The sequence below is a fragment of the Aspergillus pseudoviridinutans genome, assembly GCF_018340605.1.
Source record: "Aspergillus pseudoviridinutans IFM 55266 DNA, scaffold_7, whole genome shotgun sequence".
NCBI classification, from domain to species: domain Eukaryota; kingdom Fungi; phylum Ascomycota; class Eurotiomycetes; order Eurotiales; family Aspergillaceae; genus Aspergillus; species Aspergillus pseudoviridinutans.
Window position 1 is genome coordinate 1,706,323 of NW_025091287.1, and position 24,371 is coordinate 1,730,693.

At 49.7% G+C, this 24,371-nt stretch overlaps 9 protein-coding genes across 9 annotated transcripts; 3 read left to right on the plus strand and 6 right to left on the minus strand.

Annotated features, from left to right (window-relative positions):
• Positions 1-257: 257 nt before the first annotated feature.
• Positions 258-1,340, minus strand: Asppvi_009902 (uncharacterized protein; the record flags this gene model as incomplete). Its single annotated transcript, XM_043305748.1, has 3 exons — positions 258-574; positions 629-1,051; positions 1,124-1,340. The coding sequence occupies 3 exons, from the start codon at positions 1,338-1,340 to the stop codon at positions 258-260; spliced, it is 957 nt and encodes a 318-aa protein (XP_043161683.1).
• A 519-nt stretch (positions 1,341-1,859) lies between these two features.
• On the plus strand, positions 1,860-3,064 carry Asppvi_009903 (uncharacterized protein; the record flags this gene model as incomplete). The annotated part of the gene is made up of 2 exons (XM_043305749.1): positions 1,860-2,628; positions 2,691-3,064. The coding sequence occupies 2 exons, from the start codon at positions 1,860-1,862 to the stop codon at positions 3,062-3,064; spliced, it is 1,143 nt and encodes a 380-aa protein (XP_043161684.1).
• Positions 3,065-4,193: 1,129 nt separating this feature from the next.
• On the minus strand, positions 4,194-4,697 carry Asppvi_009904 (putative antigenic thaumatin domain protein; the record flags this gene model as incomplete). Its single annotated transcript, XM_043305750.1, has 1 exon — positions 4,194-4,697. The coding sequence occupies one exon, from the start codon at positions 4,695-4,697 to the stop codon at positions 4,194-4,196; it is 504 nt and encodes a 167-aa protein (XP_043161685.1).
• A 1,805-nt stretch (positions 4,698-6,502) lies between these two features.
• Positions 6,503-7,996, minus strand: Asppvi_009905 (haloalkane dehalogenase family protein; the record flags this gene model as incomplete). The annotated part of the gene is made up of 3 exons (XM_043305751.1): positions 6,503-7,187; positions 7,236-7,420; positions 7,475-7,996. The coding sequence occupies 3 exons, from the start codon at positions 7,994-7,996 to the stop codon at positions 6,503-6,505; spliced, it is 1,392 nt and encodes a 463-aa protein (XP_043161686.1).
• Positions 7,997-8,803: 807 nt separating this feature from the next.
• Positions 8,804-9,460, minus strand: Asppvi_009906 (MARVEL domain-containing protein; the record flags this gene model as incomplete). The annotated part of the gene is made up of 4 exons (XM_043305752.1): positions 8,804-8,933; positions 8,983-9,105; positions 9,162-9,265; positions 9,317-9,460. 4 exons carry the CDS (start codon positions 9,458-9,460, stop codon positions 8,804-8,806), a joined length of 501 nt encoding a protein of 166 aa, XP_043161687.1.
• A 3,404-nt stretch (positions 9,461-12,864) lies between these two features.
• Positions 12,865-15,144, plus strand: Asppvi_009907 (catalase/peroxidase; the record flags this gene model as incomplete). Its single annotated transcript, XM_043305753.1, has 1 exon — positions 12,865-15,144. One exon carries the CDS (start codon positions 12,865-12,867, stop codon positions 15,142-15,144), a length of 2,280 nt encoding a protein of 759 aa, XP_043161688.1.
• A 302-nt stretch (positions 15,145-15,446) lies between these two features.
• On the minus strand, positions 15,447-16,169 carry Asppvi_009908 (uncharacterized protein; the record flags this gene model as incomplete). Its single annotated transcript, XM_043305754.1, has 2 exons — positions 15,447-15,700; positions 15,767-16,169. 2 exons carry the CDS (start codon positions 16,167-16,169, stop codon positions 15,447-15,449), a joined length of 657 nt encoding a protein of 218 aa, XP_043161689.1.
• Positions 16,170-19,239: 3,070 nt separating this feature from the next.
• Asppvi_009909 (SET domain-containing protein) lies at positions 19,240-20,408 on the plus strand (the record flags this gene model as incomplete). The annotated part of the gene is made up of 3 exons (XM_043305755.1): positions 19,240-19,613; positions 19,800-19,888; positions 19,960-20,408. 3 exons carry the CDS (start codon positions 19,240-19,242, stop codon positions 20,406-20,408), a joined length of 912 nt encoding a protein of 303 aa, XP_043161690.1.
• Positions 20,409-20,541: 133 nt separating this feature from the next.
• On the minus strand, positions 20,542-22,960 carry Asppvi_009910 (S8 family peptidase; the record flags this gene model as incomplete). The annotated part of the gene is made up of 3 exons (XM_043305756.1): positions 20,542-21,121; positions 21,184-21,440; positions 21,497-22,960. 3 exons carry the CDS (start codon positions 22,958-22,960, stop codon positions 20,542-20,544), a joined length of 2,301 nt encoding a protein of 766 aa, XP_043161691.1.
• Between the last annotated feature and the right edge of the window lie 1,411 nt (positions 22,961-24,371).

Consider the following 24,371-nt stretch of genomic DNA (forward strand, 5'->3'; position numbering starts at 1 on the left):
TCTCCAGGGAACCGCAAGTCAGTCAGTATCCGCATTTTCATGAGTCTATCATCGTCAACGATTATCCCATTTCGAGTACCTAGAACCTCATAATTTAGCTCGAGCTGCCTCCAGTCTAACATGATCGAGCACAGAATCACCGTGCGAAATAAATCCTGCTAGGTATGACCATGATACTCTTTTCTATGGCAGCTGCTTGAATTCTGCATATTCGTACCCTCTCATATGCGAGGTCAGGTTGGTCAAGATAGGCTTTATCAGAGACTGTAGGGTGCAAGGATGCTCGGGGTGCTGGTCATGATCGCGACGCGTTTTCCAGTAACCTCGCGCCATGCTGGGCTCTTTATGTCGACAAGGAAGTTATTTAGTTGATCGAGACTAATACTAGGGATAGTGCCTTCATCTGTCGCCCGTAGGAAGCCCTTCCCATGTACTTGTTTGATGAGAGCACCGAGTCGGAATGAGTCGCATTCAAAGGAGCATGACTTTCGGCCATCCCACAGATCGATGACTAGACGACGAAGAGAGTTTAATGTAGTCTTGATGCCTTGTTCACGTCTCTTTTCGATCGCATCTGATATTATTGTAAGTGCTCTGTCCCATATCTCATTTGTGATAGGATCCTTACCTATAATGGGCTGAGGAATGGGCAAACCAATGGTGGAGATCGGACCCTTGCTCTGCGTAACAGCGCGATATGTTGCATCGCGGAATACATCAGTGGGTCGCAGAACCCACGAGATCCAAATCCACCGAACAGTGTCGTCAGAGGATGCATTTGCAAGTCCACCCAGTAAATTTCGAATCCACACTTCTAATGCGTGGTGGATAGCCTTCCGGCAGTTGTAATAGTCCACGAGAGTAGCCATCTCCACTAGCATCTCAAGACTCACATCGAGAGGAATATCAGGCCAATTCCCATGAATAGCGTTCATCAATAACAGCATGGCGTCCACGTTCTGCCAGTCCATCTCTATTTCCGAGTCTCCAAGGCGAAGGCCCTGGGCTTCTTTCCACGGCCCATGCAACATATTCTTGAATACTGGAGAGGCTAGAGAAAGGTGTTTTGACGAGACTCTCATCTTTACCACCTACCCTTCGTCTGGGGTGTGGGCCTTCTGACTGCTGACACGCTGCTTAGATTTCTGGACTTTTTTACCAGCAACCGAACTCGAGGCCCTTTCGACTGAGCCACCAGTAACCTGAGCATTGGTGGACTCGTGTGGGGCATTCTTGGGGCCGGGAGCTTGATTCACAGTGTCTGGATCAATCCTGGTAAAAACGAAGGTGACATCTCCGTCAGGATCCAGCTCGTAATAGTCTTTCGTCATACTCGTCATACTGGGAGTGTATAAGTGAGCTAATAAGGTGTCGGTGTGTGATGATCAGCGTCTGAGCATGGGAAAAAGTGAGTATAGGAGCCTGTAGCTTTCAAAGCACCTACAATAGGTTTGGACTGGTAGTCACGTTTATCGACTTGAGGAATACTGATCTAGAAGAAGAACCGGCAATTGTTATGACTTGTGGATTGAAATGAGGATGTATGCTTGAAAGCAAGAAGAAAGATTGGATTTGAGAAGAAGATCAAGGTAAGTGAGATGTGACCAGAGGGGGCTGTCAATAACATTCACTGTTCTCTGACTCGAAAGTCGCAGTGTGTTTGTCAAGAGCCCACGGAGATGTATCAACATCTCTCTCCTTTTACTTTTTCACCTACAAGATATCTAGATACCTTTCTTCCCCTGAACATCACATACTGTCCCTGATGAGCAGTGCCTTGCAATCTAGTATTGTCATCATTCCCATGTCTCTCGCAAATGTTCCTGTGGATTGTTTGAGACTTCACTAAAGCCTATAACATGGGACCACCTTACCTCTTACGCGCCGGCACTATGGAAAACGACCCTTACACACTCGACCCACACGGCGATGTGATGCTCCTATTCCCTAGTGCTAATAAAGCCTCTCCTAGTCAGAGCATGGAAACCAGCAGCCAGAGCTTTCCTTTAGCGAGTCCAACTACGCCCCTTATGATCGACACGTCTGCCCCTGCAGCAGACGCCAACGCTGTTTATACCAGTTCTGACCCAGGAACTCTCTCAGGCCAACCAGCAACCTCTGGTGTTAGCGACGCGATCAAAGAAGGATATATAGAGAGTGGTCTCGTCGGCATGCGCGTCTCTTCAAGACATTTGTCCCTCGCCTCTCCCGTCTTCAACAGCATGTTCAACGGCAACTGGTTCGAGGGGCACGAGATCCGCTCCGAAGGCATTGCAGTTGTCGTCATGGACCTCTGGGACGTTGACACCACGCTCATCATCATGAACATCATGCATGGCTACGCACCAAGGGTCCCTCGCAAGGTTGATCTGGACACTCTAGCCAAAATCGCGATGATGGTTGATTATTACCAATGTCGTGGGGTTTTGGAGGTCTTCGCGGATATCTGGATCGATCAGTTGAAAGGTGATATGCCGAAGACTTTTGGAAAGGCGGTTCTTCAGTGGATATGCATCGCATGGGTTTTTCGCAAGCAGACCGAGTTCTTCGCCGCTACGCGAGTTGCCCTCGTCGAGAGTTCTGGAGTGGGACAAACATATGGACTCCCTATTCCCAGCAGAGTGATTGGTTCGTATCGCCTTTGAAACCTACCCTACCTCAGCTATATCGCTTTGCTAATTCAGGCGCAGATACAATCAACGAGTCTCGACAGCAGGGCATCAGGGAGGCTCTGGCCGCCATCGATCGACTAATCGATGACCTGAGCTCTTCAACGCACCGATGCTCTTTCGAATGTAGTTCAATGCTTCTTGGTGCCTTGATGAAATTCTTGCGACTTTCCAGTCTCATCTTTCCGGATCCAAGTCCTCCTTATGATAACCTGAGCATTGGATCCCTGACCAGGAGCATGGTCCTCTTTGCTCGTTCTCCACTCTGGGAGGCCAGATTGTCGACAAAGGGGCGCTCTGAATGGCACAGCTGCAGACTAGGAACTCTCCTGGATCCTATTCGCCAGGATCTGGAAAGCAAGATGAGTGGACTGAAGCTGGAAGACTTTGAATGAAGCTGGAGCGTGGGGAAATGCAGCACTGAGTTCTATGGTTACTTGGCTTGGCCAAAACGGAACGTGACGTTTGAGTACATAAAGATACTATTTCCTTAGAATTTTTAATTCGATATGGTGTGTCTTGCTCAATTGCAAGGGAGACCAAGTCCATGAAATAGAAGCATACAAACTGAATACTGCACCTGGCGATGGCCTACTGGTGGTTTCCTTCTCCTTGACAACGTTCATACATGTACTGCAGCGATATCTTGGATTTTGTAGCCAGACTCCCACTCGAAACTCTTCTTCTTGGCAGATCCTCACTGAACACGTACTCAAGCTTCAGAGATCCTTTGTCTCGTCCTTTCTTATCTGTGCGAAGACTAACACAGCCAATAATGACACAGAAACCACCTTGAACACCGTTCGTCTCCTACAAACTCAAAAGATCCTTCAGTTCGAATCCTGATGTCCTCCATCGATTCCAAAGGCATCTAATGCATGGCTTGATGGAGAAATCATGGTACTGGCCCCAGACATGTCGGTGCCTCATTATGATTGGTATCCTGAATACTCGATCAGAGAACACTCAGTGGTCACATGGCTGATTTGTGCCAGCTTCGACGAGGTCTAGAACTGGCACAACCCAAGCCACACGAGCAGCCAAATTAAACTCAGCACACTATGAAGACGGATATTAGACCGTACCCGACTTGGTTAGACCGCAGACAGTGTCAAAGTCTAAGTTGAGCGGGAAAGAGTTTGGATCAATATAGAGTTCACGAGCGCCGGTGGTACACTACACCACAGTGGAAGACTGCCACGTGAGATACGACTACACTCCAAGACAGATTCACAACGCTAGAAATCGAAACAGGTATCAAATCAATTGCACTCTATATATCTTGATCAATTTTATCGACATGAAGTTTTGCAATTTGGTATGCATGAAGTTTTGCAATTTGGTATAAATCATCGTTGGTATAATCCCGGCATAATCGTGAGCCGTATGAGTCGTGATCCGTTAGAAAACAAGGCCTGCCTCGATGTGTTCCTGACAACTTTCATATCCTCCAGGGGTAGAAAACGAGTGTAAAAAGAGGAACGAGGAGATGTTCATGGCCAGCACACAGAGTGGCGAGCACGCTTAACCCAGGGTGAGGGTGAAGCCGGCACCGGTGCCGCAGGCACGAGTGTTGACATCATCGGGGTGCTGGTAGGACTCGGCGCAGTTGGCATCGCCAGGAGCGCAGGCGGCAGTGGGGCAGCTGGCATCATCGATGGAGACACCGAAGCCGGCGGCAACGAGAGGAGACTGGGGAGAGAGGTTGATGGAGGAGAGATCCCAGAAGAGGGTCTCGCCGGCCTGGGTGTACTCGAACTGGAGGACGGAGGCGGTGTCGGCGCCGGTGGACATCTTGATGGAGATGCCGCCGCCGTTGGGGTTGGTGCGCCAGTTCTCAGTGTAGGAGCCGCCGGTGGGGATGGTCTGCATATCACTGCTGGTGGCAGAAACGGACCAGAGATAGACATCCTCGCTCATGTTGTTGACGATCTGGACGCCGCCGCTGGGGGCGCGAGAAGCGAGAGGGAGGGCCGAAGCAGTGAGGGCGAAGGCAGCAGCAAGGCTGAAGATCTTGGAGAAAGACATGATGATGGTGTTGTTTGGAAGGAATGACAACAATCTGATCTACAGAGAGCGACGAAGTAAAGTAAAGGACAGTGGAGGATCAACCTCGAGTCAAAGTGTCAAAGGAATGAATGACTTTGGTAGTGTTGAAGGATGGAAAAGACTGAAACATCCTGGGGGGGCAGGGCTGAATTTATCATCTCCAGCGAGCGATGGGAGTGGGCCATCACCAGGGTGTTCGAGAATCTTTTAGGCGCAAAAATTCAGAACGCCTCAAAGGCTAAGCCTTGAGGGGAAGTGGAAGCAGAAGCAATTCTTTGTCTGGCAAGAAGTGATTGGACGCCACGAGATTGCATATAGATCCAAGAAACGGTGTGCCTGAAGGATTGCACAAATCATATTGAGAGGAACAATCCAAATCTATTACATGCCCCACCAGCAGTCAAAATTTCTCAGTTAGCGCCGGCGCCAAACGGCATGAAATGGGCCCGGATGCCAACGGCACTTGGCTGGAAGATGAGGATATCGCGAAGTTGAAGAAGGGTTTTCACTTTTGCCTCCCATGGGCCTAATCCCGTTCTTATGTCCCGGTGTCCATGGTACGAATCACATGGCATCGGAGACAGAAACAATTTTCCAAGACTCTGGCCGTGGCCTGCGCCCAGAGATTATGACCACGGAGCATGGTGTACAGCTACTCAGGCAGACAGACAACGAACACATCACTTGCTTTGTACCCTGTCTCTTTATGTGTTTCATGCAGGTACAAAGAACCCGCGGACATATCACATCCTACCATGACACATCCCATGGAGCCGGGACAGGAAACAAAAGAGCGCCGCCAGGCACTAGAAAACTCTGAAAATTAGAGTTCAGGAACACAGTCAATGGCCATGTGTTCCACGGATTTCTACGTCATTTGCCATGTTCTAATTGGTCATTACAAACAATTTTTCCCTTTCAGGCTAGGCCAGGTCCTGTTCCACCGGGAGTCCAGACCCAGCCGTGGATTGTGAGCTGGTTCCAGCCAATCACAATTGTTATTGGTGACCTGAAGGAGTTTAGCGAGGTACAACTCAGAAGCCATGCACAGCTGCCCTTACCTTTCTGAAAAGGTCTGCGGGCTGCAGTGGCGATAATCGTGTGCTTGGGGCCGGCGTCTGGCCCAGTCGAGCCATTTCAACGAGATGCCTCACTTTTCTTGTGTGCAGGTACCAGCGGTCTGTGGGTGAGATGAGTCAGCGTCCTAATACCAGGCTTGTCGCCATCCACATGCCGAGGATGATTTTTCACCACAGTAACTGTGCTAAGGCATCCACCTGGTCCCGCGCATGTTGGGTACCGGTGGCTGTGATAGTGGCTGCTTCACCAAGGACCTGGACACGGTTGACTTTGGTGCGTCTGGCGGTCCAGCGAGTCGAAACGTGTCATGTGAATGCTTCTACGAGGCTATTCCATGGACGAGGGGATGCGTCCTCTAGGATTGTACATCAGTGCCTCTTTCCTAGTACCGCCTGGAGCTGAATGCCGAGGACATATCACTTTCCGCGCCTGAGCAAGGTGGAATCAATGCACCAGCCATGGACCTAGGACTCATCTGGTCCAGAGAAGTACACCTTGATTACTCGTGTTCTAGATTCCTTGGCGACATCTTTAACATTTAGTGATGGACAAGGGTCTTTCTACGAAGCAAACAAAGACTATCGTGATCTTGCGCTATCTGAGTCTATTCATTGTTTATAGCCCTGGAATCATAGAGTGACAACCACGGAAAAGAGAGAAATATGTAACACAAGAGACTTTCCTTCAACCTAAAAATGCCGCGCTTACCTCCGCAGCACCGTAGGTTCACGATGTCTCGCAAGTCTGGCAATCAAGTCACCAACCGCTTTCGGCTTCTCCTCAGCCGGATAATGACCAGCACCATCTAGCCAAATCCCATGAGGGGCCCAGTCAACCATGACCCGCGAATCAATAGCACGCACAAGAAGATCCTTGCAGTCTTTCAACAACGGATCCTTCTCCCCAAAAACAACAGCAACTTCCAACTGGCGCGCTCTCTCGCTAGATTTCCAGAAGCCCCGGATCTCGTCGTCGCGAACGGAAAGTCGCGCCTGAACATTGAGGTTATCAAAGTTGGACGGTCCTGCGAGGCCCTCGACTAGTTTCCACAGCCAAGTGTATCGGAGACTTGTCAGGACTACGCGGGGTGTAGCAGGGGCCATATGCGAGAAGCGGCAGATGCTGGACTTGGATTTTGCGGGGAGATTCCTGTAAGGCGCTGCGTAGCCGATGACGTCTTTCTGTGAGATACTTGGAGACATGAATCGCATGACTGCGGATTCGGGGGTGCGCCCGCCGAGAATCCTGGTTGTCATGAACCAAATTGCGTATAGAATGGCGTGATGCATGCTTATCTCGCTGAGGCGGGGAGGAAGGAAGGAGTTCAATAAGAAAAGACCGGTGCAGGCTGATGACGGAAGGCGAGGTAGTGTGCATAGAGCGACACAGCTGGACACGTCAGTAAACAGGAAATACGACGGTGGATAGTAGACTCACCCTCCCCAGTCGTGAGCCACGAGAGTAGCATTCTCAAGACCAGTGGATTCGAAGAATTGCTGCAAGGTACGCATGTGTAGCTCAAAGGTGATGGCTTCCGGACGGGTGATCTTGTCACTGCGACCATGTCCGAGCCAGTCCAGTGCATATACCTCGTGTCCTCGTTCCACAAGCGCGGGAAATACCTGCGCATCGGTCAGCTGGGCTCGATAGCAGTGGCAAAATGGACATGAACCTACATTTCTCCACATATAGCTCCAACTTGGATTCCCATGCAGAAAGACGATCGGACGGTGGGAGGCCTTGTTATCCGTTGCGATGCTGCGATAACTCGGCTTCAGATGAACGTATCGGGCCGTCGCGCCGCATACGTTAAACTCCTCCACGTTGTCCCTCCATGGCATATCCGCCATCCATTCTTTGCCTTTTTGGTCGGTCCGGATGATCTCGTCTTCTTTGAACCTGTACTTTCCCTCCAGCTGCGATCGAGCTAGCGCGTCTGCCCGCTGTCGGTATTGTTCCGCATCTTTCATAAGCGCTCTCCATCTGTTCGGAAGTAGTAGCTGCGGTGCATTCCACAGAATCGTAGGCAAGACGCTATATGCGATACTCAAAAGGTAGAGCGGAAGAACTGCGGAGGCCAAGAAAGCGCGATTGATTGTGAAGGATAGTAGGAAGACACTGAGGTAGCCCAAGGCTGTTAGAACCCGGGCAATCGATGCTGTGGTCAGCTCTTTGACCTTGCTGTATGTCGAAGGCATCTTGGCCTGAGGTTGAACCGCTAATGTCCGTAGAATCGTGCTATGTTGCGGCAGTCTCGTATGAGCAGTTCAACTATTGGGATAGATTGTCGCTTTATTGCAGGGATGTGCTTGATTGAGCAAACTGGGTTTAAAAGAGGAAAAGGGCGTAGAATGACTTGGTTTTGTGGGTGACGATGGTCAATCGCAATGACCGCGCGGTGACATCATCTCCAATGTTGACGCTGATCGCATCCCGCATCTACCCTTTATCTTGTATCCGTACTACACTTCGACGTAAACTTACCAATTTAGAAGTATATTGATTGCATTTTATCTTATATTTAGTTGAGGCCGGAAAGCTTCGACGGTGGCTCCTGCTATAAGACCTCGCGGTGTACCACAGTGATGGCCGCTATATATATTGTTTATTCTCTCGGTTTAAACAAACATGCTGGACTTGGTCCAACTTTATATATCTTATGTGATAATGTAGAATGCACTGAGGGTACTTAGTATATCTATTATATAATCATTTCGCTATTATCTTGTGCATTATCAATACATATAACGAGCGACATAAGGCTGATCATTATACATGCATAACAAAATCGTGACCGAGTCGTTAGGTATTAGGAATTAAGATGCAATCGCGCTGGACATCGCGTCAAGTCAAGTCGGGACATTATAAAATCAAATAGGGATGTACATCCTTGAATGGATGACCAACCAATAACGTGGCTTGGCTTGTAGTTGGTCATAGATTTAGGCACTTCGGCAATAAGTGCCCGGTAACAGAGCCGCCGGATTCCCTCAGGACTGAGGAACTTATGGGTTGGCAGCAGGGGCATCGAGAGGAGCACGGCGGCCATCATGATGCTTCTCGTGGAGGGGAGTCTCAACGCGTGCGGCCCAGAGGTTCATCACTTCAAGTCCGATAGCGAAGAAGGTGAAGATGCTGATCGGGGTTAGCTACTGTATGGCTCATCTGTAATCGGACCACTTACAAGGCGAGGAAGATGAACGCCTCATTAGCCTTCTTGAGCGAACAGCTAGCACCGGGGGGAGCATTGGCAGCGCAGTTGTGCCAGTTGTAGTCTTGCGCAGAGAAGATGAACGCGGTCAACCACCTAAGCAAGTTAGCATGTTAGTTAAGAAAGAGGATCCAAAGGGCAGCTTCACATACAGGTAGGAGAAGATGATGTCAATCGGCAAGACGAACTTGCTCAGGCGAGTCGGCATGAAGGGAGAAAGGAAGGCGGGCAGGAAAAAGACAACGGACAGCGTCGACTACTGCGAGTTAGTATATGCAAGTTAGTGAATAGAGACGAGTCAACGTACGATGACTTCCCAGTAGATGGTGTGCTGTGTATGGGGCCACTTGTGGATGAAGTAGGACGTGATGCCCATGACGATGACGGCGCTGGACCATTGCATGAAGCGCACCAGCAGAGAGACAGGACGAGTCGCTGCTGTCGACACCATGATGCTGAATGTGTTTTGGCGATATCAAACTCCTCGACTGTGGTTGGGATCTGTGACGGCTTGACTGGGTGCTGAAGCTGCCAGCGAACAAGGACTGCTTTATTACTTCTGAGTTTGGAATTGAGCAAGACTCAGTTCGGAGGTATTTCCAGCCCTTCATATATCATGGCGATGTCCAACTGCCGCGGAAAAGTGAAGCTATTTACCTTAATTATGTCATACCGGCATCAGCTGATGGAAATTCGACGCGCCAATACCATCGCACCATGCGACCCTTGATCCCAGAAAAATTTTGCAGCGATCCATGATAAACCTCGACCTGATGGCAACACAGATCATGTTGTACAATGTGATGGGTGTACAGCTAGCAGCTGCCGAACCAGCCAGAAGATGGGCGGGTGGAGCAGTGACGCCATCCAGAGAGGAGAGCGAGAGACCCGATGGGTTGATGTGCGCTGCCGTGGCTTCCGCTCGCTGTCAGTCCGGATTTTGGATTTTGGGATTGTCTGGAATCACCAATGATGTAGTGGAGATCGGTCAGCCMTGCGAGGATAGCTTTTGTGCTCGTCGGTGTATCGTCAGTTTTACGATGGGTCGTTATTGGTAGCGAGTCGTTCCCTGTCTGTTGCGGGGTCAGTCTGTCCATGGTATTTCGCACGTTATTTCAGGGCATGCAACGTTTCATTTCATAATATCACCGTCAACAATCGTCAGGATCCTGATCCTGTTATTACCTTCAGTATGTGTTCTAAACATCGACAAAGTATCGATGTATCGAGAATCCGCGGTGGGTATCCTAGGTTGATCGCTGCGACCCGGCGCATCCGTAGTCTAATCGGTGGGTCGATTAACTCATACAAAAGCCCACTAGAAGATTCTTCTTGATATATCATGGTCATCAGATACTTCTTCTGAGTAATATGACTATTACTACTACCGTGCCGAGCTCCGAAAGCTTCTGAAGAAGGTAGTGCTTGGACATATCTCGGTACTGCCCAACTCTCTGCGCCAAGTGGTCGCGCATCACTAGCAGAACTATATTACCCTATTATAGCACATCACACAAACTAACCGTCCTCACATGACCTAGCATCATGAAGAGTCGTTTCCCCCCTCCCTTGCTACTGTTTCTCCTCAGTGATCTGACCTCAACATCGACTTTAAGGCTTGTCACAACGACACCTGTCAGCTTGAGCGCCAAACGCGTCATCCAGTCCTTGCACGTTATGAAGCTTGTTCCGCGTTTTCCCTCTGCCTTTCTCTGATCTTGGCGGGTTCATCATCCTACATGTCACTGGCACAACAATGTAGACTCAAAACTAGCGCGGGGTTTGAATATGTGCTATTATTTACTCAGAGAATGGTTGTGCTCACTGTTGTAATTGTGTCAAACAGATCGTAGGACGATCCCGCCTATGAATGCTTGTCTTGGGCTTCGATGCTGAGTCAGGAGAATAATTCATGTCTGTATGCAAGGACAACGCAACCGATGGATTGTTCTAGAGTCTAAGTCTACAAGCCCGTCCGTTGAGTTCGTGCTCAGGCTGGATTATACCCCATTCGTCAATTCAGTCATGGATCTGCAGATACCCCTCTGGTCGAGACAATCTGTCAGGCTGAAAGTATATTGGAATCATTTTCACGCTTAGGGCGGCAACCTGTTGCTGCTGAGGGGATCTTGACTTGGTATTATCGATTTGGTCTTTAGGAACTCCAGCCTGCCTTCTGCGGGCTCAAACAGAGTCGTTCACTGGAGTAGATCACAAAAAATGTCTCCGATATCATCCTAATGCGAGGTCATACGGGCATCTTGCGTGCTTGCGTCTGTCTTTTGTTGAGATATACCCCTTGATAGAGACTGGAAACATCTAAAACCGGCATAAATAGGACTCTAAGGTTTACAGAAGTATTGACTTTAGCAGGTAGTTTGCGGATTGCGGTGGAGGTAAGCCGAATTCGAGCGTTGACCTGACCGATCGTGAGCATCCGTAGTACGACTAGGCATATCGGTATGAGTGCTGGTTCTGTCGCCGTATCGGGATGGGGACGGGAAGAGTCAAGTAATTACTGTTGTTAGTATAATAAGCACATACTGTACTTAATGTTCTATGTATTTTAACTTTCAAGGGAGAAATAAAATAGAAGCTATTCGGGTTAGGACGAGCAGCAGTCCAGATTGCATTACTTCGGAGTCATGCGTGAGTGGTTGACATGGTTTCATCTTGCACACTGAAAATGGCTGAATGAAAGCAGAGGATAAAGTTGGTGATATTTAATGGAAAGCTAGTCATTTTTGATACAGAAGCGATAATTGATAGACCGCTGGGCATGAATAGGATTGATCCTACGGGACTTTTCCACGGTATGCTGTACTCCGTAAATATATATCAGTGTCTCTGAGATGAAAATGCATCTGTATTGATACGATTAATTGCCTGACCCCGACAGTCCTCGCAGGGAATCACCTCTAATGATTAGAGGATAACGGTGTTTCTTGCTCATATTAACGAAACGAATAAATATCTAATTATATAGTCCAGGTTTATATGAATTGCTACTTAATTTCCAGACTACCGACCCATCAAATGACCAACTCTCCTACGCAAAAGAGGAATATATGCATATTTTCTTCTGTAACTACATAGATAACCTTTAGCCAACAGGCAATAAAGATTACTTTTCAGTTTCCTACAGCAACCGACAAGCTGCCGAGGGTAAATTGGGGACAGACTCTTATGGTATTGTTTGTCCTAAAAAGGAATGCGAATCCGCTGTATGGTACTTTTTCTTAGGTAAGTCGGTCTGAGGGGTAATATGGCGAGATCTTGGGTTGGCATGGTGAATGCAACAACTCTTCTGTTGGTTGGGCAAAAGTAGTACAATTAGTCACTTAGCAACCAGGTCCATCCCCGGAGATATTGAACATTTATACCCAGGATATCAATCTATCTTGCAATAATAATAGCTATTGTTGTTATTACGGACAACGGCGCGAGGCGAGGACGTCGGAAAGGAGAGCGGGGGTTTCCGAGGAGACTAGCCAGTCATTGCCGACATTCCACATGTACAGTCAGCAGGATTAGCAATTTGTCACTGTGATTGGCTGTGACAAAGCGGGGAAAGGTGGTTCATGATATCATAGGCCGATGGGCGCTGAGTAAGAAGGTCCAGCCAGAACATTTATCGACTGAAACTGCAAAAGCAGCGACAGAAAACTCTCTGGAATGCGGGGAAGCACCTGCTGATCGAGATTGTTATGCTCGGTTGGACGCGTTATTAATGAGACCTGGCCTAGACGAGGACTGCCCAGCTTATAAGGTTCCATCTACCCCTCATCTTCTGTCATCTTCCGTCTTCCACCTTAATCATCAATATACCCCTGATAACACAAAGAAAAGCACATCATGACACAGGAAAAGTGTCCCTACCAGGAGCAGCCCTCACAGCCCAATTTCGCTGGTGGCGGCACCCGCAACAAGGACTGGTGGCCTGACCAGCTGAAGCTCAACATCCTGCGTCAGCACACTGCCGTCTCCAACCCGCTGGACGCTGACTTCGATTATGCTGCCGCCTTTAAGAGCCTCGACTACGATGCCTTGAAGAAGGACCTTCGTGCCCTGATGACCGACTCGCAGGACTGGTGGCCCGCCGATTTCGGTCACTATGGCGGTCTCTTCATCCGGATGGCCTGGCACAGCGCCGGTACATACCGTGTCTTTGACGGTCGTGGAGGTGCCGGTCAGGGTCAGCAGCGGTTTGCTCCTCTGAATAGCTGGCCTGACAATGTCAGTCTGGACAAAGCTCGCCGTCTTCTCTGGCCCATCAAGCAAAAGTATGGCAACAAGATCTCGTGGGCCGATCTGATGATCCTCACCGGTAACGTTGCCCTGGAGTCCATGGGCTTTAAGATCTTTGGCTTCGCCGGAGGTCGTCCAGACACCTGGGAGGCGGACGAGTCCACCTACTGGGGACGAGAGACCACCTGGCTGGGCAACGACGCGCGGTACTCGAAGGGGCATTCTGGATCCGACAAGCGGGGCACCGTCATTGCGGACGAGCCCTCACACAAGACTACTCACACGCGCCCGCTCGAGACCCCTTTGGCCGCCGCCCACATGGGTCTGATCTATGTCAACCCCGAGGGACCCGATGGTAACCCCGATCCCGTCGCGGCCGCTCACGACATCCGTGATACCTTTAACCGCATGGCCATGAATGACGAGGAGACAGTCGCCCTCATCGCTGGTGGCCACACCTTCGGCAAGACCCACGGTGCCGCCCCGCCAGACAACGTCGGCAAAGAGCCCGAAGCCGCCGGCCTGGAAGCTCAGGGCCTCGGCTGGTCGAACAAGCACGGCTCCGGCAAGGGTCCCGACACCATCACGAGCGGACTCGAGGTGACTTGGACCAAGACCCCGACCCAGTGGAACAACAACTTCCTCGAGTACCTGTTCAAGTTCGAGTGGGAGCTCACCAAGAGTCCAGCCGGCGCCCACCAGTGGGTCGCCAAGAACGCAGACGAGATCATCCCTGACGCCTACGATTCCTCCAAGAAGCGCAAGCCCACCATGCTCACCACCGACTTGTCGCTCCGCTTCGACCCCGCCTACGAGAAGATTGCCCGGCGCTTCCTCGAGCACCCGGACCAGTTCGCCGACGCCTTTGCGCGCGCCTGGTTCAAGCTCACCCATCGTGACATGGGCCCGCGCGCCCGCTACCTCGGCCCGGAGGTCCCCAGCGAGGTTCTGATCTGGCAGGACCCCGTCCCTGCCGTCAACCACCCGCTCGTTGAGGCTGCCGACATCGCCACGCTCAAGGACGAGATCCTCGCCTCCGGCGTGCCTGCTAGAAACTTCATCTCCACCGCCTGGGCGGCCGCCTCCACCTTCCGCGGCAGCGACAAGCGCGGCGGTGCCAACGGCGCGCGCATCCGTCTCGCCCCGCAGCGCGACTGGGAGGTCAACAACCAGCCCTGGTTGCGCGAGGCTCTCTCCGCGCTGGAGACCGTCCAATCCCGCTTCAACTCCCGCAGCGACAGCAAGAAGGTTTCGCTCGCTGATCTCATCGTCCTGGCCGGCTGCGCCGCTGTCGAGAAGGCCGCGCAGGACGCCGGCCACCCGATCAAGGTGCCGTTCGTCCCCGGCCGCACGGACGCCTCCCAGGAGGAAACGGACGTCCAGTCCATGAGCCACATGGAGCCCTTCGCCGATGGCTTCCGCAACTTCGCCAAGGGCCCCGCCCGCCCCCGCGCGGAGCACTACCTCGTCGACAAGGCACAGCTGCTGGACCTGTCTGCGCCCGAGATGACTGTTCTGGTTGGTGGTCTGCGTGTGCTCAACACCAACTACGATGGCTCCGCGCACGGCGTCTTCACCTCTCGCCCTGGGGCTCTGTCGAACGACTTCTTCGTGAACCTGCTGGACATGAACACCGCGTGGAAGGACGCCGGCAACGGCGAGCTGTTCGAGGGAAGCGATCGCAAGACTGGTGGCAAGAAGTGGACAGCTACTCGTGCGGACCTTGTCTTTGGCTCGAACGCTGAGCTGCGTGCGATTGCGGAAGTGTATGCCAGCAACGATGGTGATATGAAGTTTGTCAAGGACTTTGTGGCGGCGTGGAACAAGGTTATGAACCTGGATCGGTTTGATCTGAAGGGCAAGCAGACTATTCCTGCTCGTTTGTGATTGTCGACAGCCTTATGAGATATGAATCACCTAGTGTATATGTTGTTTCAGGCACAATCCAAAATTGCCTATTGCTAGTTAGGTAGTTGAACAGCTTTAAATGCAAGGCATATTATTCGCCAATGGCCAATTTGACATGCCTCGTGTACTACTGGAGGATTGTAAAACATGCACACATGCTGATCCTATCTATATGCGTACCCAATTTGACTGTTCCAGTGGATATCCCAGATCTAATCTGACCTGGACATGCGCTTGTTTTTGCCATGAACTATGTACATCTCTGTCCTGGCGATTCTATTCTATGACTTCTCAACCTCATCCATCAACATACAATAAACTTGAATCATCCCAGTAAGCCCATACTTATCAAAATCCAGCTCCATCAGTTCGGCATCACGAAAGCCACACTTCCTGTAGACGCTATACCCAGCCGGCGAAGCCTCCAACCACGCAGGCAACTTCAGCCGTCTCACCTCTTCCACCCCAACCGCCAGCAACCGTGTCCCGATCCCTCGGCCCTGGTAATCTGGATGAACAACCAGAACTTGCAGAACTACACAATCAGCCCTCACTCCACCCTCCATATCCACACGCTAAGTCAAGAATGGAAGCAACTCACTAGCAGCCGCCCTCCCCCCAATCCACTTCGCCCTTATCTTCGCTTTCAAATGCTGATAATCCAAATACACCTGCGGACACAGCGACGTCGCCGGCGGCGTGGAACTTCGTTTGCGCGCCTCTTCGTCTGCTTTCGCCTGCGCCTCGGCGTCGGGGTAGAAATCCCACAACGACCAGCCTACGACCTGCCCCGTTTCGTCGTCGATGGCTTTTATGGTCTGGGCGTGTGGATCGTCGCGGATGATTTTCTCCAGGTCGGTGGCGAAGGGCGGGTCGTCTTGCGTGAGCGGGCCGTACATTGTTACCAGGAGGTCGTCGTTTTCGAATGCGGCGTTGTGGAGTTTTGCGAGGGTGAGGGCGTCCGCGGGGACGGCGGGGTGGAGGGAGATGTTGGTTGGGAGCATGGTTGTGGTATTCTTCAGGTAGGATTGATTCCTGTGATGAGGAAGGTAGAAGGTAGATTGTGTTCAAGGTTATTGGGGTTATATGTGTTTTACTGGKGTCTAGGCGGGGAGGGCCGTCACCTTCCTAATTGGGACGCCGATGAGGCTAGTGGGCGGTTCGTATTCGGTTGCAACGTTGATATACTCCGGCAATTCGTGCATACGACCTGCTCCTATTTGATGATTATGGTTTGTGATTGCTGTTATGCAAGATTAAGTCGGATATGTAACTTCAGTTTATGACCTACTCGGGTGTCGATATTTAGTACCATTAAAACATTCGCAGAAACACGTGCAGAATTCAGAACAGTTTATCTTTTCTCCTTTCTCTCCTGCTACGATGAATATTCGGTAGTCTTCGAGGTACAAGCAGACGCTTCTATCTGTATCCATAACTGTCTCGATCCGCCCTTGTCTTCTAGGAGGTATCCTTGTGTCGAGGGCCATCTTCTATGAACTGGACTGACTGTCAGGCTCGCTGGGTACCATATCAACGGGGATCTATTGAATACCGAAAAGGCAGATACCGCTTTTGGGGAGTTGTCAAAGCCATGGGATAGCTCGTCTAAGCAGTCAGAAGACTGGGATATCATAGACCTTATTTCAGAACCTTGAGTGGATCATTCCTGCGTCCCCTGAGGTAGAGGCGGTATGATGACATTCTCATCAATGGATTTGTTTGATATCGTGATTCGTGGCTGACTTGTTCTAAGGTATCAAACAGAGTATAGTAAGGATGTGTGTCTTCCCCCGATTTTAAATAATCGCAGAACGAGGAGAGCGATACTCATCTAATGCATGGCATGATGATAGGAAGCTATTGCGTACTTGATTGAGTCTCGATTTACAACGGCCACAAAGACGCTTCGTTTTTGAGTCCTCAATCAACCATTTGACCGCCATATTTATCATCATCGACCATGTGCTTCTTCACCCACGAGTTCACGGCATCCATATCACGGCATTGGACAGCAGAATCCCATTTGACGAAGGAGCCGGTTAATCTCTCATCTGGCGTCCTGTGAAGATACTCTGCAGTATAGTGTTTCAAGCCAGCCTCATCAACGTAGCTATAATTCCGATTCCACCAGTAAACAAGCGAGATGTCCCCATGGCAGAGGATAGCTTGTCGGAGCACATCTAAACAATGGTCTGGAACGATACATTCTTCAGTAAGCATAGGGCCTGGAGTAAAGAAGTGGCAAGTATGACTAGATGCTGGGCTTACTTATGTGATGTTCAATCTCATGACTTGACGCGCCAGGGTAATAACGCTCGGGATAAAACGATTTGCGAATTCGATTAAGGCAATGTAATTGGTGGTACACGCCCAGTCCATACACGGAATATCCAGGATCGAGGTACGTGTCGACAGACTCCGGCAGACCCTTTTCAATGGCCTTTTTTGTAGGTATGAGGATTACGTGGTCGTGTTCTACTCCCACTGTCAGTGACCGCGGTCAAGATGTGCTTGTCCACAGCTTACCTCGCAGCCACCCGTTCCACGCCTCGTCCACCTCGTCCGACGGAGAGGACTGGAAAATCTTGTTCGGCTTATAATGGGTACTATAGGAATGAACGACACCATCCTCACGCAACGGTGCTTAAGAATAGTCATCAGATATGCATGCAGCTCAAGCAGGCCTGAAAGCATAGTCTAGATACTCACAATATGGAGGCTGTTCTGTGTCAGTGACAAAGTTTGATTTTTGGAGGAGACATATAGAGACAATGAACAGAACTAAGGAAAGCAGTGCATTGAAGCAGAAAAATAAGTTGACACAGGATTTAGAGTTCCAGTTCCTCCTGTTCTGGTGTATTGGTAGCCAAGTCCAGAGAAAGGCTTTTTTTTCATGATTAGTGTGTTCTCTCTCGTCGATATCCTCTGATGATCGAACTGGGAAGTAGCGTTTATTGTGAAAGAAAGTCATTTTAGTAGTTTGTTAGTTCGGAAATATCATGCAGAGAATATCTGAAATATACAGAGGTGATATAATACCGGAGATGGTGGAGGCATTAAATACACAGAGGGTCCCATATGATCGAGTAGTAGCCAGCGTCGCTGAAATGTATGCGTTGTACCACCACATTATGCAATTCCTACGGAGTAAAGTTTATGAGATGGCCAGGCTGTGGACAATAGGCCCTGTTCTCTGTATGCAAGGTGTTCCGAGCAATCACACAAAAACATATTAAACACTCAAGCAGATCCAGCAACATTTCTCTCAACTAAAATAATACATGACACCTCTGTTCTTGCTCTGATGCTGCAACAGAGTTAATCACTTATGTTATCCACTCACATCTTCCTCTCATTTTCTTATTAGTTGGTATACCTTGAAGTGATCTGCAATCGCCCCTGCTGATTAGGATTCTAGGTAGAGATCAGCCAGCGGCTGCCCCGAAGTCATTCGTCCATCCCGCTACTTTTGGAATTGAAAGGGTGGACTCGTCAACTTCAGCACCACCCCCTCACCTTGTAACGTGATGTGATGCAGATTGTAGGCTCCACTGGCTTGAATAGTTGGTCAAAGTCAAATGCAAGCGGGTGCATGCAATTGACCAACAAAGTTTCCTGGTTTGCCCATCCTAAATAAGTCAGAACTTGTTGATTTATTGAGTACATCTTCCCCATACATGGAGGTGTGCGAAATCTCTCTTTGATGTCTTAAACATAAGTCCAAAAATTTGGTTTCAATGCGGGGTAAAAATGACGATTTTAATTAGGGCTCTTCCGTTAGTTACCTTCATCTTAACCTGGTGCGAGGCCATTTCCCCCTCAAGTACAGCAACCACTCGGCATCATTCGTCGGAAAAAAAACAAGAATCAAGATCAGAACTCTGTCTTCTCGATGATATTTTCCGGCGATTTGATATCTGTTCACCACTCTATACCCCATCTTTAGGTATTTTACCTCTATATGGGCAGCTGGATCTCCTACAGGGCACTTGCCATGGCGAATATTGCGTTTACACCGAACAGCAGTTTTGGAATGGGCGTGGCATTTCCTTGGTAACTCGACCTGAAGTGATGCGAAACGCAGCTTTGAACGCAATCGTACAAAATTCTCGGCAACGACTTACGGTAAATGTCGAAAAAGAAGCCTTTGAGGAGGTTCAGATTCCCGGGAAGGGGGTAGGGGTGGTTGCTAAGAGATTTCTTCACAAAGGCGACTTGCTCGTTTCAGAGCCTCCTTCATTGATGGTACACCTAGACATGCGAGCCGCTGTCCCAGAGAAACAGCGCCTTCGAATGCAACAGGAGGGCGTGGATAGACTCCCGCTTCTAACAAAGTCGGAGACCATGGCATTGATGGGCCACTGGGGAGGGGACCCTGTGGAGGATATCTTGGACACAAACTCATTCACAATCACTGTGCATGCAGCAAACGACCATCATGCATTGTTCGTACAGACTTCAGTAAGTCTTTTGCTTTCCCAAATACATAGTTCCATATGGGACGATATCCTGATGTTCTTTATTCTAGAGGCTCAATCATGATTGCCGGCCGAAGTGAGCATATCCTTATCAATACGCACCTCAAATCAAAAGCTTATCCTGACGAATGCTTACTGCTATCTGTCGGACAGTTGCATGTACACCTTTGACCCAAAAACCTTCACACAGAACGTGTATACGATACGGGACATCAGTCCCGGCGAAGAGCTCACCATTTCCTGTGCGTCGCTGAAGCCCAATTCTTAGAGCCCGGGTGGATTACTGACTATCAGTTGGCATACTCGTAATCAGATATTGACCCTACAGTGACCCATAAAGAACGACAGGAGGCGATCAGCTTCTGGGGTTTCAATTGCTCTTGCCATACTTGCACGATGAGCCCAGAGGCCATTCGACAATCCGATGAAAGAATCCAGCGTATTAATCGCTACAAGAAATTACTGAATGACTGGTCTATACCACAAAATAACGCCACTCCCGAAATGGCGAGAACGTTAGTGCACCTGTACGAAAAGGAGAATCTTTGGTGTCACATTGCAGATGGCTACCGACTTGCAGCCCATGCATACAACGCAGTGCGAGATAGGGGGAGCGCCTTGAAAATGGCTAATCTCGCATTTGGGTATGGTTTGCAGGCCTGGAGGTATATGGGACGCAAAATGATTGACATGCTGGAACTGATGACTAGCCCCGAAGAACATTGGAGTTGGGGCCAGAGAGAGGTGATGTACGCTGCCTGACTGGCGGCTAAAATGCAGAACATATATATAGGATCATTATCTAGGTGAATTCTATACCCAAGGAGGAGTTCGTGGGGAGTCAAGCCTCCCAGGAATTGCTCTAAAGACGATCTTATGTGAAACCTTTCTGGAATCAACCTGTCCGAAGGTCAAACGATCCAGCCTCTGCGCCTTCGAGGTCGCTGCTGTACATTTCGCTCTCATGCGCCTGTAACAAGTCCCGACAATTGCCACTGTTCCGCATCTCCAGCTGCATGTCCAGGTTCCTCGGAGAGACCGGTACCAGACGAAAGCAAAGGTAGAGCCCAACAATGACGAGAAATATAATAGCCGTCAGCATCGCGGTTATTAACGCGAAACGGGGATTATTGTAGTATAACTGAGAGCTAGAAGAGTGTCTGGTAATCGTTCCAATTCCGGCAGATGCGGAACTCGATCCAGCCTCATGAAGTATTTGTCCGTCCATTGGGTGAGCAGTAGAGGTGAAAGATTGGTGCTCCAAGGCTGGAGAAGGCATTACAACGGTTTCGGTGACACTGGGATTGTCTGGAGCTTTCTCTTCGTAGCCACCCGGAAGAGGATGTAGCGGTTGGTGGCTATCATCGATGGCCTCACCCCAGAGGTTCAGGCGCCAGTTAATGAAAGCCCCCGTCCGGTTGTTCACATTTATATCTTGGACAATGATTGTCCATATGCCAATCCCTGTTTCGCCCCTGCATTATCTCAGTTCTTAGCAGAACATCAGGAATAGGGGAATTAGTCAAGTTTAGCTTACCAATGTGCCACAGACGTGAACTCCCAGTTGACATAGCCCGCGCGTTTGCGGTCAGGTACCCTTGGCGTGCTCAAATAGCTTATTGTCCCCTCGGGGCTAATAAGGGTGACGCTGATATCTCCGCGGCTTATATGGTCTATATTAATCGTGACAGTAACATGCTCTAGCCTTGCAATGTTGGCCGTCTGAATGATATCAGAGGTCACATTAAAGGAGTGTGACACCCCATTATGGCCTTCAGGAATCGCTGCATGCACCTACATTACTGGAATTTAGACTTTGTCCTAAAAAGATGGGTACAGGGCACACATACTGCTAACCAGGGAGAATGATACCATGCCTGCCGCTTCACCAAATTCCAAGTACGAGCCTTCTGGACCAGACTGTATGCGTCGACCTTCCCATAACCCCAGTCATGGCTAAACATTCGGCCGCTTGATGTGGTTTGCCAGCTACCATCCTGTACATGAACGGGGATCGCGGTCTCAATGAGGAGGTACTGGACGTCCCGCCAGGTGAGGTCTGGTCGAGCGCTTAAAGCCAAAGCGACCACCCCTGCCACAAGTGGGCCAGCAGCGGATGTGCCACTATGAAGGCTGAAGCACGTGTCGACGCCGTTGTCGGTAGTGTATATACCTTCGCCAGAGCCACTACTAAAGGCAGACACCAGCAAGGCTGAACAAGATTCTGAGTAAGGGGGGTGCTTGCCCATCCTGTCGATCGCCCCGACGGTAATGCTGTATATACTATTAGCGTATCCATCAAAATTACAGTTATCGTCCTGAGAGGCGCCATTTCCAGCGGAGAAGACAAAGATAGAGCCTTTCCCGGCACGGCCATTTTGTACCCCATTCACTATTGCTCGTTGAACTAGCACAGCTGGAGCTTCCATATGCATGCCGTCATCTGGTGGGCCCCATGAGCAAGAGTAGATGTCATTATGTTGGTAGTCATAGTTGATGGCCGCGGCCTGATGGATATCGTCAACTTTTCCCGACAGCAAGCGGATTCCCGATACTCTGCTATTGTATGCCACTCCAATCCCGCAAATATCGTTCCTGGCTGCCGCTATTTCCCCGGCACATCGAGTACCGTGATGGTCGTCTGGCAGGCGCGGCCTTGGTTCTGCTCCGTCATCGTTGAAATCAAAGGACCCTCCTGCGTAGTAGTTCTGTTGTAGATCGAGACTGTCCATATCTAAGCCGTCATCAACAATAGCCGTGGTGGCATTCTCCCCAGTGATGCCCTCAAGCCAGACACCGGTCACATTGAGGTCATTTCCCAGTTGCACGGCGTTAAAAAGATGCCATTGTTCACGGAACATGGGATCTTTTATGTTGAGCGACTCTGCAATTTTTTGCTGTGCGCGGACTGCCTCCGGATGCGGCTGGCCCTGCCAGAAAGAATCCACAGGTAACCCTGTCGGAACTCGCCTTTTTGCCAGTTCGGGGACAGTAAGCCTATCTGCCCAAAGGATCATATCCCGCAGTCCATGCACGCGTTCATCTCGTTGACTGTGATTCCGTTCAGCCCACATCAAGCTGTCAATGCGTGACCCGTTTTCCTTGGGAAAAGAAAAGGCGTGGTGATCAGGGAGCTCCCCGATGGGTCCTCCGTACTCCGCGCCGAGTATGTTTGCGACCTCATGGGGATCAGTGCGGCCATCAACCTGGAGAGCAAAGTATTCTCGGGTTTCATATGACCTGGGCTGCGGATTGGCAAGGACGACGCAAAGAAGAGCGAGGAATGGTATAATACCTCGGACCATTACATACATCTTGAAGGCATAAGCTCATGACAAAAGAGAATGTATTATTTATGGGCCATCTTACGCGAATTGGAGATATGATGGGTCTGAAGCAGTGTAATATCGTGATTTGCCCATTGAAGAGACTGTTCCCGTCTCTGCTGTTGCTGTCGCTGTGGCGGAATGGCGCGGTGTGTGTGCATAAGAACAAAACAAGAAGACGATCATGCACTACAAAGAGCATCTGACATGTATTGCATTGCTCTCTGACGTATCATATGTAGCGAAAAGAAGGGGACGGGATAGAAATTGGCACTATTATGCGTCTGCATGGTGCTAAAGCTGATGTGCCTTGCTGGTATATGATATATCATTTTTTTTTTTCAACCACGCTGATCCCTAAATTATCGGTAAATATTGGAAGATACTACCATTCGAATTCTGATTTGGCCAGTCTATCGCTCGATTCATCCATAGTTCGTTTCAACACACCGATTACAGAGACTTTACATAGTTTTATTCTATCCTACCAATCACATGTGAGGTTAGATAGACGATGCGAGAATCAAACCTTCTTCCATGCAATTACGATTAGCACGGAATGGCCAACGCATCCCTTGCGAACTGCTGGTCAATCCTTGACCCCGCACGTTCGACCAACCTCAGCAGCCAATTCTGGCGGTGACGATGACTACTTTATGTCTGGAGGACTATGCACGAACATGCGGGGCGATAACAGCTGTGACTTTACGACTAAATGTTGTAGTACTAGGAGAGAGGCGCCGCAATTACGTGGCATAGCATTATTCACTCCTGATGTTGCTATGGTATAATTAATTGCAATCGATAAGAATACTATTAATGGGAAAAGAAGGAGACACCTTGCAGGTGCATGCTGAATAGAGAGGTACTTGGATCTCAAATTCATGGCGTCTCAGATTAATCCAGTTCAATTCATGACAGCTCAATGAGAGTAAAAGAATGGATGTGTAGAACAACAAAGCATGTTATCAATCCGCAGGTCCAATGCCGTGGAAAAATAGTTGGTCTTGCTCTCGTGGCGTTAAAGCTCTGACTTGCGCATTATGGCGTAACTCGCCTACAGGGTTAATGTCACACAACATACTGAGGGAGGAGGGTAAAAGATGTTGAGGAAATTTTATCCGTGGTATGTTGTGTCCCCAAAAAGGCGACATATCAATGACTTGCTTAACTGTGACACCTGTGCTATGAGCTTAAGCGTTCTAATTTCTCGCTGAGGGCTTACCTTACATTTCAGAGTTTCGGAACCCGTTGAGACTTGAATTTAGGCCTCTTCCTCCTGGCCATTGTAGGCGATCTTGAAGTTGGGCCGTTTAGCCATGGCTTCGGCCTCTTCCTCCTGGCCATTGTAGGCGATTTTGAAGTTGGGCCGTTTAGCCAGGGCTTCGGCCTCTTCCTC